Raw genomic sequence first — 14,709 nt, 5'->3', positions numbered from 1 at the left:
TAAAGAGTAGGCCTTCAAAACCAGGCTTCCTTGGGTTACAGGCTGCTTCAGAGAATACAAGAGAACAGATGCTTCATTGCAGAAGAACTGAGGGAGAAGGAAAGGGTTATTTAGCTGAGTAGTGCTACAGCTTCCTGTGGATCACCCCACTCAAGTGCTATGATTACCTCATTGTGAAAGTCTGTCTAAAACGAGAAGCCAAGATCTGTGGCAAACTCTTCTTTCTATATAAGTCACTCCTAAGTGACACACTCCTAAATGGGTGAAAGCGCCACGTCCCAAGTATTCCTGTAGGGAGCATGCATCTCTGTCCTTAGCATTACCTCGATGGCTGGCCCTCGCATGGCTATCTCCCCAACTTCATGGGCTGGCTGCTTGGGGATCTTATTTGGCAGCATCTACCATTCATTTTGAGGCATCTGACTCATTCATTTTGTAAGGAACATACACATCTAGTCCTCAATTTATAGAGTGACAGAGTGGCGTTGAAAAATCAGGTGTAGCACTGATCAGACTTGATGCCCCCATGTCTATTTTTGGATCCATGTCTAAATGTTGATCATGTTCCTCTGTTTTCCTTGATACTGCTTTCAGATGTGACCTGTCTTGTTTAGTCTGTGGAATCTGGCTGGACAACCTTACATGTTCCCTTCTCACTTTCAAACAAAGGACATTTTCTGCCATCCCCTTACAGGGATTTCTCCTTCCTGTCAGGAGACTCATTGTCAAACATATTACAATCTACCAGAGCGCTTGAAAAGCCAATGCTGGCTGAATCATCCTGAGAGTCTCAAATTAAGCAGTATGCAGCATCATCATTTTAAACTTAACAACTTTCAATTATTTTCCAGCCTGGCTTTAAACCAGATCGACAGTAGATCAGAGACAAATGGCCTAACCCAAAACAAGCAGCAGTGCATGTGCCTTTGTAATGCAAGTGTGCCAGACATGAACACAGACTTTATAGACAGTTTATGCTTGCAAGAGTCAGTTCATGAAGGCTCCAATTCCTTATTCATGGGTGCCCTCCCAGAGCGTGAAGTGTTGGAAGCAGTAATTCATGACTATTTTAATCCTCCAGTGAAACTGTGTCACAGTGGTGTCTGGCTGATGGCAGGAGGCTGTTTCAGTGACTGAGGAAGCAGCTCTCCAAGCCCTGTGCTTTGCATTTCCATGTTAGTGAGCATCCTGGCAGGCACAGCTCAGGTCCAGCCCCACCAGTGGTTCTCTGGCACCCGAGAACTGCCCCTGGGCTCTACCCTAAAGTGAATTTAAAAGGAGGGTTCCTGCCTCTCTCTTGTCTTTCCCCATCCTTACTGCTTTTATTCCCTCTCCTCCATTTCTTCTCAGGACAGATCTTCCAGCCCTTTTCCGTTTCTCTCTGCAGTCTTGGGGGTTGAGTTTCTGTTGTGCTGTTTCTTCACTGCTGTGAATGGGTCCCAGACCACCCTGGCATCACTTGCTGCTCCTTCTATGCAGAAAAGCACAGGGCTTATAGGACCTGCATCCTTTTGGGACCCAAGATAGTCCATTTGGCCAGGGTGGGGCATTCCCCAGTGGAGGATGGATTTGCTGGGGAGCCCTCCATCTTCCCCCTCTCCCCCCTACTCCTCCAGGGGTTCCTCGTGTCACCTCTGTCCCTCTCCCTGCCCATCACTGTGGTCCTGGCAGCCCCCTGAGCAGCTATCTCCAAACTGAGCAAGCCTTTTTGGACTCTCCAGCTCATTTTCAGCTGTTACTCTCTGTAGGGTGGTTTGCAAAAAGGCACCTCACCAGCCTGCCTCTTGATGAGGGCTGTCAGTGTACTAGAACCCCAGTAAGGGCTTGCCCTGGTTACTGGTTCTTCTCCAGAAAAAGAGTTATATGTGTGAGAGAGGAAAGGAAAAGAAAGAGAAGGATAGGATTGTTGCTGGCTGTTACAAAGAAAATACTTTATTCCTAGAAGCGTTAAGGATTTTGTGAAATTAAATATAAAAGTATTGAGATGTTTGTTTAATTATAAACATAGTTCTGTTTTATGTATGTATGTATGTATTTATTCAATATATTTTTTTAAGCAGCAGGCACTGTAATTGGACTTGGAAAAGTTTTAATACATCATCAGCCATAGGTTAAAGAGTAAAGGTTTATGTAGAGGTCTAAAGGGAAGAGTGGTGAAATGGCTGAAGGGTATTTCAAGCAAAGGGAGGGAAGTTCACTTGGGGAAAATAACTGGGAAGAGGGCAGGAGTCAGACTGAATAACGCTGATCTTCTAAACATGGAAGTATTTCCATTTTATTGTGAAAAGAATCCCATTAATCTAACCTAATCACACTTTTGGGGGAGTCTCAGCTGCTTTATAGGCACATGAAAAGCAGTAAAAAGTGAAATTCTGGGGGTAGAAAATGTCCTTGGCTGAGAGAGACTGGTGAGAAGTGTGCAAACTGGGATGGGAAGGATCAAAGACCGAAGCATGGACTCTCTCCAGGCCCAGAATGCCCTGTGTACGTGGGGAGTCTACTTGAACCCATTGAAGCTGCTTACAGGTTAGTGTTAAGCAAGCATTTGAGGCATCGATCCAGAAAAATACTTCTGCCAACTTCCAGAGAAAGTTTTACCAACAAGCCTTTAGCTGCAGGGTGAAGTTAAGCTTGGGAATAAAGGCTCTGCTGGAGGGAGATGTTAGCACTGCACAGTACAGAGCCAGAACTCACAGAAACAACACCTGGAGCGCTTGTTCAAACCCCCTGAAATTAGCAGGAGCTTTATCGCTGCCTTTGGGAGATATTTGTTCAGGTTTCTGGAGGATCTGCCTTTCCTGCCCCGGAAATCCTTTGGAGAGCATATGTAGTATCTGCCCGAGGTGAACACCTTCATGGACATGGGCCAGGTTGTACATGCATAGCTCATATATGTATACAAATATGTAGCCATAAATGCACAATGCCCCTGTGTATGGGACCTCCAGGTCTTGGGCAGCCCATTAATATTACTGATATGCCCAGGCTGCTGAATGTCTGGAAATCTTGGACGAGTGGCCAAAACCCTGATTTGGAAAAAAATGTCAGACAGCCAGACACCAAGTTCTTTTTTAAGAGATGTTTGGACTGATATGGAAAGAAGAACTAGAGAACTAGAGCTGTGTGGGCTGTGCAGGCAGGAGGAAGAGGCACCACTGCAGGGGGGGGCTGTGAGGAAGAGCAGCCCCTGGGAAAGGTAGGTGGCAGAAACAGAAAGTTTTTGTGGGCAGATACAGTTAGAAAGGCAAGACAAGGCTGCTGCTCATTGAGCAGAGCCTCAGAGAGATGAAGCTGAAGTCCAGGTGACTGCTAGCAAACACAAAAAAATGTTTTTCTCATGAGTGTGGGGTGGTAATTCTGGGTGGTTTTAGACATTGGCTGAACAAGCAGGGACTTGACACTTACGAATTAATGGTAGGCAGGATTCCTTACAGAGAGGTGTGACTTGTCCACGTGCTTAGGAACACCTCTCAGAGGTGGAAGTTGGTCCTAGGCTCCAGGACAGGAGAGGAGGGATGCAGAATACCCTGGGGAAGTCTGGCAGTGTGTGGGTGTGATACAGCGAGGGACTTGGAGCAGGAAAGAAAGGAAGGGATGGAAATGCTCTTTGCAAGTTTAATGAGGGTACTGAGCACTGCTGTACCAGAAGAAGGCCTGGAGACCGAGTCATGGTTTGGACTTGGTGGGTATAGGAAATACAGAATTTGCCTTTGAGGAAACATTACATCACTACAAATTTCATAACTATCAAGCAGCATGAACAGGAGAATCATCACTGCCTTTACTTGCTTTCCCTTGATGTTATCCTGGAGTGAAACTACCAGTGAATACACCCAAGGCTGGTATTTACACCAATTACACCACTCTGTCCTGAAGTAAATATTTTGATAAGTGCAGGGGAACCTTCCCATTTACACTGCCATAGCCAAATTCAGGATCTGCCTTTTGTGCTTCACCTCAGCTCTGTGTGTGTGTGCCTGTGTCTTCTTCATATGTTACCTCCCATGCTTAGGACCACACTCTAGCCGAAGGAGCACTTGGATTGAGTAACACTACAGCTTCTCTTGTAGAGTTGGACTAGCTTTAACAAAAAGGATTGACATGCAGACAAGAGGTTGGGCTAACTCTTCCACATGTAAAATGTGTTGTTGGTTGACTTAGGGGAGATACAGACATGGATACTGTCTGGAATCAGGAACACCAGGTGGCCAGCAAGACTCACAACTTCTGCTTTGATGGAAGTAGAGCTTCTATCGTAGGGCTGAGAGAAATGTCCTGGTGCACCCCTTCCTCTCCCAGCCTATTTTCCCACGATTTAGAAAATTCCCATACAAACAGATACACCACTCTGGTCCAGTTCAATTTCATTTGGCCTGATTTATTTGGATGTGCCCTTGTTTTGTTTCAAAAGTTTTTTCCTTTATTCTGGCTGTCCTTTCATTTTAGATATAATCCAAAAATCCATAGCAAATTCCTCTGTCGAGGATCGTCCTTTGTGTCATTTGAAAGAGAAGATGCATAATCCCGGTTATTTCTGTTGAAATGCGAAACATGCAGGGCGGTAATCCGGGCAGAAGCAGAGCTGCAGCCTTCCCTCCCCAGTGCAAAGGCACAGCTCCATCTTGTGGGCATTCAGCCCATCTTCTTCCTCACCACGCAGCTCCACGCGTGCCTGAACCCACCACCTTGGGACAAGTTACTCTGGTGGAGAAGGTTCAGCACAGTGGTTTGCTCTCCGTTTTTAAAAAGCTGGGTAAGTACAGCTGCTCTGGAGCTTAAAACGAGAACAATGTCAATTGTTTGGATAAACACCGTTTTGGATTCATAGGTGGTATTAAAACCACTGTGCATCGAACCAGAATGGTTAAGGTAACCGAGCCGACGCCAAACACAACAAAGCACGGCTTATCTGGCAGTCATTAACACCAGCTTCTCATGTGGCCTGCCTAGATTACTGCGCAAACAGCCCTTGCCAAAATGGAGGGACCTGTTTTCTCGCTCACGGCCATAGGATGTACCACTGTGCCTGTTCGGAGGAATTCACGGGAAGGGACTGCCAGATGAGTAAGTATCTTCTTACACGAGTGTTACAACATGAAATACGAGCAGTAAGTAGAGCTCATTAAAGTTTGCTTAATGAAAAGGTAGTGCTGTTGTGATGGGAGAGACCACTGCAGCATGGATGTTTGTGTAGGCGGATTTCCAAATGGTTATGACAGACAATCCATTAGTGACAGGACAGCTGAAAATAGCTTGATTATACAGTTATAAATCCAAGCATGCTCTGAGCCAGTGAGATATTAAGTTATGGGAAACAAAAAGAGCCTCTTCCCCTCCCTTTGCTGTTTTTAAGATTTAAATATCACTTACATGTTTGGAGAAGACTAATAATACCATCCAGTAGGTAGGGCAGGGAGACATGAAAAAGCAGCAGCATTTCAGGTGACGCCTTACCCCTTATGCATATGCAGACACGGGGCCATTTCAGCTTTTCCTGTGATGTCAGCCTTCCACCTGTGCAGCTCCTCCACCTTCAGGGAGTCATTTCCAAAGGTGGAGGAGAGTCAAGCCAAAGAACTTTGCTTGGGTTATTTCTCCAGTTTTGTGGTGGTGTCACTCCCAATTTACTGCACATCAAGATAGGAATTTGGCTTTTACAAGGGCTTTCAGTTACACTTGCTGTTGTTTAATAAAGGCTTTTTCCTGCAGCTCTAGACTGTCTCCCAACATGAACAAGGATGCCCTTTTCAGTGTTGGTGCTTCAAGTGTCTCCAGCACAGCCCATTGCCTGTGATTGACACCATAAAGTGTGACAGACACGGTGATACACCAATTTTATTTTTTGTATTTGCTGACTAGACTTTTGGGAGGGCTTACGTGATGCTGCCATGTTCATAGAGCTTTAGGAGAAGGCCACCTCGGAGCTGTGGCTTAGCGCAGCCACACCTTGGAGGCCGGCTTCTTTGAGAAGCACCAGCTGTCAACAAACATACATCAATTCAACAGGAAAAAAGGGAGAAAGGGTATGTGGTACCGCCTCCTGCAAGAAATAACCTCAGAAAACCTGTGATGTTTTTTAAACTTTGTTTTAGGGAAATGTTTTGACAACAGTCTCTATGAGTACTTTGATGTGGGCATGACCTGGTCAAGAGTCCAACAAGGAGCTGTGGAGCAGTGCATGTGTGTGGATGGCCAGATTGAGTGCCAGAGTATCAAACATGAACGTAAGCACACTATTTTGTATTGCAGCTCTTGACCTGCATGGTGTGGGGATAAATGATAGTAAGGATATCAAATCCTGAGTGGTGTTACCACAGCCAGGCTGTTATTGCAGCTCACGTGCCCTCCCCAAGAGGGTCGCATCCTTCCATGTTTGAGCAGGAATGCTGACACAGGGAATCACTTCAGTGTGTCCATCCTTATTAAATGCATTAAGCTGAATTTTAGTGACAAGCCTTAGTGCTGTCCTTGACAGGGATTCAATCCTGAACTGCAGTGTATATGAATGTGCAACAAATCATATAGTAGAAGTGCTGAAATTTCTGACTTTTCTCTCATCCAAAGCTGTAACGTGCCTGAGAGTCACACCCTCCTCTACTCTTTCCCTGCACACCTACAATTACTTGAAGTTGCTGTTTCCTTTGAGATTTCTTCTCAAGCCTATCCCAGAGTGTTAACTACCTGCCTCCAGGATCCCTTTGCCCTGCATCGACCCCAGAGTCCCCATGACTTTAGGCTCAACATACCCATTCCCAGCCAGGGTGATGCTTAAGTTGTGAAGCCTCCACCTTGTTTTGGGCTCCCAGGTGCCAGACAGAGTTGGCCAACTAGCTGCAGGGCATGTGCTCCAGGTTGTCACCTATCTGATGAAGCCATCATGGCACCTCCCTTTTGAAAGGATAGATGGTGGGAAGCAAAGCAGTATGCCTCACCTCTGTGTGTGCTGCAGTAAGGCTATTGTGTTTTTCAGTCCAGCTGACTGGATCCACCCCCCTAGACTCCCAAATAACTTAGAGTACTGAGTAAGCCTCACAGAAGCCCTTTGAAGTAAGTAGATGCTTTTATTCCCACCTTACAGAAGTGGAAATTGAAGTACAGAGAGAGTTGGTGGCTTTCTAGAACACTGGAAGTCCTTGGGAGAGCTTGTACATTTGATAGGAGCTCATATTTCCTTGTTGGACACCCTAAATATTTGGCTGAGCTTCCTGCTAGATACCTTATTACAAATTTCAACACAGCTCTGTGGTAAACTTGGAATTGGCAGAACCCTCTGTACAGAACAAAATGCTAATGCCAACATCATCACCACTGGTAATAACAATCACCACCCCCTTTTATCTATTGTTCATTAATAATATTTTTCAATAGCTATGCTGACATTATCCAACAAAAGTGAAAGCAATGAGACAGACCTCAGTGGGCAGCGTAGTTTCCTTTTCTTCAATTCATATCAGATGTAGGTCTGAGATGAGTAAAAAGGAAAACCTTCCCCAAAACCTATATACACTAAGAAGATGTACTAAATTAAATTAAAATGGATTGATTCTCTTTAATGGCTTGTATCCTTGATTTAATGTTTGTCTTCTGCTTGTAGGTTGTGTTCATGATCCTTGCATGAATGGTGGAGAATGTAAAATGATTACCTTCAGTAGGGAAATTGTATGTGATTGCAAAAGAAATTTTGTAGGAAAGTATTGCAATATTGGTAAGTATAACAATGCACTGGTGGGCAGGGAAGTTGGAATTTTCATGTGTGTATAAGCCTAGGTATTTTTTACCTCTTTGTTGTATTTTACCTTTGCAAACGTTTCTTGTAATAACAGAACAGTCATGTGAAACTTCACAATTTTTAATGTATTCCTCGAATGTAAAACATGACACACTCTTCTTCACTGAAACACTGCTTCTAAAAATATTTGTTCATGTCCTTAACTTTATGGAAAATTAAACACAGAAGTTTTAATCTAATTACTCATGTCCATAAAACTAAGTGCATGTGCCCATTCTGTAGGGTCAGAGTCACAGAGCTATTACCCAATACAAATGCTTCTCTGCAGATTCAGGCATCTTGCACTGTCCCTCATGAAATAAGCTCTGACAAAATCTAGCAGCTGGCTATATTTGGTAGCACGAGGCTGTTGTGAGACATAGACAGAGATTAAATGCACACCCTTTGTTTGGGTTATTTTGTACTTCAAATTAATATCACATTTAGCTCTGTAGCTTACCTAAAAAATCCTTACTTGTATTGGTGGGTCAGGGCAGAGAAATCTGCCCTTTGGTGTCTGTGTGCTAGCTCTGTGCATATTCAGTCAGCTGAATATGAGCCAGCAGTGTGCTCAGGTGGCCAAGAAGGCCAACAGCATCCTGGCTTGCATAAGAAACAGCGTGGCCAGCAGGTCCAGGGAAGTGATTGTCCCCCTGTACTCGGTTCTGGTGAGGCCGCACCTCGAGTACTGCGTTCAGTTTTGGGCCCCTCACTACAAGAAGGACATGGAGGTGCTCGAGCGAGTCCAGAGAAGGGCTACGAAGCTGGTGAAGGGTCTGGAGAACAAGTCTTATGAGGAGCAGCTGAGGGAGCTGGGACTGTTTAGCCTGGAGAGGAGGAGGCTCAGGGGTGACCTTATTGCACTCTACAGGTACCTGAAGGGAGGCTGTAGCGAGGTGGGGGTTGGTCTATTCTCCCACATGCCTGGTGACAGGACGAGGGGGAATGGGCTAAAGTTGCGCCAGAGGAGGTTTAGGTTGGATATTAGGAAGAACTTCTTTACTGAACGGGTTGTTAGTCACTGGAATAGGCTGCCCAGGGAAGTGGTTGAGTCACCATCCCTGGAGGTCTTTAAAAGATGTTTAGATGTAGAGCTTAGGGATATGGTTTAGTGGAAGATTTGTTAGCATTAGGTCAGAGGTTGGACTCGGTGATCTTGGAGGTCTCTTCCAACCTAGACTATTCTGTGATTCTGTGATTCTTATTTGTTGCTGCATCGTTTTTGGTATAACTTCACTGCAGAAGATTTAACATTTCTCACTGCAAGGGTTATATCTGTTTGTAAAGCTCACCTGAACTCTAAAACTTAAGTTGTATCAGTAGCTACTTTTTAAATACCAAAGATGTTAGGCATAATTTATAATAAACCTGCACTCGCCAGCCTGTGATTCCAACTGATTCATTGGCTGTGCCTTTCTCAGTACATAAACCCCAAGATTTGATCTAGATTTCATCAAAATCTAGAAGACAAGGCTTCTGGAAGATAAAGTGGGCACCTAGTTGGTCTCATTGATTGCTCGAGTTAAAAAATAAACAGAAAATGAGAGCACTAATATGTAAGTTGGTATCTGGTAATCTTCTGTGTTATTCTGGTGGTTAACAAATGGTGCAGCCATCTATTCAAACTGGAAAAAATCCACCTGGGAGACCAGCAGTACAGCTAGAATAACAAATAACAGGAACAAATTGGCAAATTGAATGGTTTATGAACTGGTCCTGAACCTTCACTCACCAGATACCTGATTAATCATGTGAAACGAGTTTGTGACTCTTGGAAGTAGCTCACTGTAGTTCCATTTTTGTCCTTCTGTTGCCTCAGTGAGATTTTTCCTGGGCTTTGCAGCTGCATGGATTTGAGTGGCAGGACTGCATATATATGGTGCATTTGCAACCTAACATCCTGGGGAGGTCTGCACACTGCTTCACATGAAAACACTTTCCAGATTCCTATTTAGTTATCAACTTCACATGCCCAGAGCTGCAATGCTGTGTGTAAACATCCACTAAGCATGGCTGGGATTGGGAATGTCAGGATGGCAGTGTTGTAGCTGTAATACTGGTTTCTGTCAGACTAGCTCAGAACAAGAAATAAGCAGGTGCTCTTTGATTATTTGAAAATAATAAAAGCAAACATTTGGTTTGCTAAACAAATGGCTTTAGATGCTTACAATCCATCTGCATTCAGCTGCCTAACACCCCCACACAAAACGGGTACTGAAGGATTGTGTTTATGTGTCAAGGGCTTACAAAGAAGTATAAAAATGGAAAAAAATAGCCCCTTTGCCAGGATTTAGTCATTCTAAATTAATGCAAATAAATTAGTGCGGGAGTCTACTGACCTGATAGTGCCATCACACAAGGGCAATGGCATTTGGTGAAAGCACTGGGAGTTTGTGATCTCACAGCACATGGAACAGATTTCTAAGTATGTGTTGGATTAATTTATTCTTCAGCCCTTCAATTTGTTGCTGTGAGTGCTGTGAGCACAGCTGGCTTTTTTTTTTTTTTTTTTTTTTTTTTTTTACAGTCTTGTAGTTTCCTTTGTCTCACAGGACTGAGATGGGAGGTTACACTTTAATCTCAGTAGCCTCTGGTTATAATGCTTGATTCAGAGAAAGTTGCAGTGTCCCAGTGTCTCTAAAACTTACTTTATTCTAAATTGTTCATTTGTAAAGGCAACTTTAAACCCAAGTTGTGATGCAAAGATGCCTGAAAGAAAGAGAGAAAGAAAGAGAGAAAGAGAGAAAGAAAGAAAGAAAGAAAAAAAAAAACCACTATTTAATGAACAATAAGTACCCCCAAATGTTATTGGGCTGTGATGTGATTGAGGTCTCTGTGATCTCTTCTGCCCTTGACTTCAACAAAAAATAACTAATCTTCATATATTTCTAGCAGAAAATCAGCTAATTTATCTTATCTTAGCACTGTACTCACAAATATAAATAAATGCCGTGCTATCCTGGGTGAGATCACAAGTGTGAGTACTGTTGTGCCTTGAGCACTGGCAACGTAGAGGATAATTCAGGAATAATGATAGTAGCAGGAGATTACTGAGAAATACTTCTGGTCTGAGGAATTTCTCAGCAGACCACTGGACATTCATATTTAATAGGCCTTTACTTGTTTTCCACTGAATTTGTCTAAACTTCATAGAACTTTATTCTTTCACCTTTCAGAGCATGCCATGACAAGAAGTTCCAGAATTTAAATAGATGTGAAGAGAAACAGTATTTTCTATTGTTAGCTTAAAACCTACTCCCTGATAATTTCATTTCCCCCCACTTTGTACTGTGAGTAACAGAATAATTGTAACTTCTGTGATTTTGCAGATACCTATTTATCTGTCCGCTGATGGTCTCTTTTTTCAGACTATGGGGTCTTGATCACAGCTTAAAATCATTTTTGACAATTTTTATCATTTTCTTGCAAACAATCATTACAGATATTGCCAAGCTATTCTCATAATGGCCATGCAGTTCCTGGCAAATTGTGAGATGGATTAAAAAAAAAATGGGTGGTGACAAATGTAACATAGGACATGTCTATAACAAAGGGGATCTATATACAAAAGACAGTTTCTAATATAGATTTCTATTTTTTGTAATAATACTTTATTTTCTAACCCTTAAAAGAAGAAACCATCATTATTTAAGAAAGACCTGACATTTAAAAAATGTTCTAACACAGTTTCTGCATAAGATTTTGGGAAGGGAAAATAGATTACATCACCAAAGTCCCTCCCCAAACAGATGCTGTTTAGAATTATGCAAGTATCCACTTTTAATTAAGCTTAATTCATAATAACTGCACTTAAATATGCACTTGTAAATTAAAAAAAAATAATAAATTAAAAGATTTTGTATTAAGAGAGTAGCTGTGTTCACTTTGGAGATGGAGCTCTTGATGAAGGAACTCTGAGTCCAAGCTTTAAATGAAAATTTGGACTTAATTATCCTACCGTTAATAGCAATGGTCATCTTACTGTACAGAGAAAGTCACAAAAAGGGTTCAGAGTCAGCACTTTGGCAGTGATAAATGTGAGAAAGAAATGAAAACTAAGAGTCATGTAAGGGTGATATTTTATCTGTGGCCCAAGCTGGCACAGAGAGTGGGGGAGTGAGGAGGGAATTGTGAAGATGCTGGGGGAGATGTTTAACTTCAGAAATGTTTAACTTCATTGGAGGCAATAACTCATGACAAACAGTTATGAAGATGTAATTGTAAAATTACTTTGATATTTCAAGTTTCTTTGAACCGAGAAGCCATGGTAGAAATGTTTCCTGAATACAGAGGGACACACAGCTAAAGAATGAGGAGCTGCTTGAACAGAGGACAGATGAATCATTTATGCTTGGCATTTATGCAGGTAGTAAATGGAGATGGAATTGGGTTAAGGAAGGAGACATAGATTTTTTGTTTCATAAGAGACTGATGCCTTTAGGTTTCTGTAGTCAAAAAAACACCATTGTATTCACACTGCAGACCTTAGTTGAAGTGTAAGTAGAAACTGGTGTATATTTCGCTCCATTTCTGCAGTAAAAACAGTTCCTTCTCCTGACTGTGGAGTGCTTGCTTTAGTATTGTTTTGGGGTTTGGGTTGCTAGTTAGTTTCGTGGTCTCATTGGAATTTTTAAATGTATTCTCAATTTATTGGTGAATGTTAGTGGTGTATCTTTATCCCCTGACTACTTGCCAAGCCTTTTCCTGAAACACTTCCACAAAAAATCATCTGCAGATGACTTTGTTTTGCTGACATTGAGCAGAGAAATAGTTTGCAGTCATATGTGAATAATTGAGGTGAGTGGCATACTACATATGTCAATGGTTTGTTAGCTTTTAACTAGGTTTTTGGGGTACGGAATTTATTTGTTAGGTAGTACAATGTTTTTGATGGCTAGCTGGGGTTTATTTCTGGTTTTGTTGTGGTATTAGGATTTAACAATAATTCAGGGTCTGTTATTGTGGAATTATTTACAAAATTCAGGTAGCTGTATATTAAAAAATCAGAAATAGTGTTTGCTAGTAGTTTGGTCATGATAAAGTGTGGAGTTGTTGAGGGTATTTCTGAAAACCCCTTATGTTTTCCAGTGGTGGTGGTTTTTCTTTTCTTTTCCACTTTCTTCACTTTCTTTTTTCCTTTTTTTTTTTTTTTTTTTTTTTGTTTGTTTGTAGGCTATTGGTAATGGAATTAGAGGGACAACATAGCTTTAAAGAAAGTATGAGTCGGAATGCTAATTGTGGAAGCTTTATGGTTATATAAGGAGATGTGTTGGTTTATGTCAGAAGTAGGTTGAAGAATTTTAGAAAAGTAAAATGACAGAATAGATGAATATATAATTATATACCAGAAAAACTCTTGGCCACATCTTTGAGTAACTGGGGGTGTTTTAAGTTAATAAAAGAAGTTTTTTTTTTTTTTTTTTTTTTTTTAAAAAAAAAAAAAAAAAAAAGACAGCACTCTCTTAGTGGCTGTTTTACTGAAATAGTGTGTTTGCAGTTTTCTGCTAAAAAAGGTACTTTCGTAAAGGAAATCTAGCTCTGGAGGCTGGAGGGAAAGTTTTAAATCTTTCCTTCTGAAGAAGATAGCGAGAAGATAATGAAACTTTTTATGTTTACCAATGGCATTCTATAATCTACTGGAATGCTTTCAGATTAGTGTTTAATTTTTTATTTTCTGTGATCCCAAGAGATAAAAAGAGGGTAAAGTATAATAACAAGTTCAGTTGGCTGATGAGGATAAGTGAGTATTCAACCAATTGGTTGCCCGCTGAGGACTGCAATTAACAGTTAAAGAGGTTTCGCAGATGGGGCTGGGATGCTGTGTGTTGTTTCCATGTATGGAGCAGTGGGGTTAGTAATAAAACTAAGATGGAGAAGAATAATATTCCTCCATGGTTGTGGGTGAATGGATGGAATAGCAGATTAAAAAAAGCATCATTATGGTTTGATATGGTTTGTAAGCATAAAGTTTATGCGTCCTCTAGGAGGTTGTACGAGGTTAGGGCAAGGTTTATAAAGGCAAGGATAATGAAGAGGAAGCCTAGGGTACTGTTGCAGAAGGTACCTGTGCAGTAAAGGTGGTTTGGATTTTTATCAGATTTTGAATTATTTCCAGAAAGGCTGTTGGAGCCAGTTTCATGGAGAAAAACTAGGTCTGGTAGGCTAAGATCTGAAAAAGTAAATGTTAGGAGGAATTGGAAGATGCTGTACATGAGCATGACATTATCAACTGAGAATGCACCTCTGATTCACTGCACTAAGATATATAGCAGATGGCGGACAGCAGACTAGTGACAACCGTGGCTTCACAAAGCAATATTTATAAGGCACTGTTTATGGAGATGATGAATGTGAGCAGAGATAGAGAGGCTACTCCAATATCTCTGGTTTCTTTACAGAGTTAGGAATTATAATAAAGATCTTGGCTTTTATAGAGGAAAATGCAAGCAAAGAAGGGAGTACCATTTGCATACAGGCTGTGGGTCAGTCATTTAAAGTGGGCATAGCAAATCTGGCCTACAGAGGAGAAAGCTAATGAGCTATGCTACCAGTGGTATAGTGTATTGCAAAGATTAACTTTATGAAGATCAAGTGATAAGGCAAAGACCAAGGACTAGGCAAAAATTTCTGAGGAGACAGGAGTAGGTTGGAGATCAACAGAGAACTTTATTTTATACATAGAAATGTATTTTTCAGGTGTGGGTGGGCACTGAAATTTCTACGGTACCTTCTGTGTGCCTGCATTGGTGCCTTTTTAGTTGATTAGTCTTTGTCATAATCCTAGTATAAGCTAATATCATTAATATTAGCAGCTGACAATATGAAGCAGCTGCTTAGTCCTTACACTTAATGATAGGTGGATAAGGGGAAGATGCAGTAAGATGCAGGAAGATGCAGACTTCTGGTAGAGCTCAGAAGCTTTCAGCTTCTAAATATTTGCA

General features: G+C 41.7%; 1 protein-coding gene across 1 annotated transcript in view; it reads left to right on the top strand.

Annotated features, from left to right (window-relative positions):
• Positions 1 to 14,709, top strand: part of HGFAC (HGF activator) — a 43,241-nt gene that overhangs the window by 9,934 nt on the left and 18,598 nt on the right. The window contains exons 5-7 of the mRNA XM_035325036.1: positions 4,951 to 5,064; positions 6,093 to 6,224; positions 7,595 to 7,705. Coding sequence (XP_035180927.1) covers positions 4,951 to 5,064; positions 6,093 to 6,224; positions 7,595 to 7,705 — 357 coding nt within the window. The remainder of the gene's footprint in view (positions 1 to 4,950; positions 5,065 to 6,092; positions 6,225 to 7,594; positions 7,706 to 14,709) is intronic.

This window comes from Oxyura jamaicensis, chromosome 4, assembly GCF_011077185.1.
Source record: "Oxyura jamaicensis isolate SHBP4307 breed ruddy duck chromosome 4, BPBGC_Ojam_1.0, whole genome shotgun sequence".
NCBI lineage: Eukaryota > Metazoa > Chordata > Aves > Anseriformes > Anatidae > Oxyura > Oxyura jamaicensis.
Note: the sequence above shows the minus strand (reverse complement) of the source record. Positions and strands in the feature narration are given on the sequence as shown.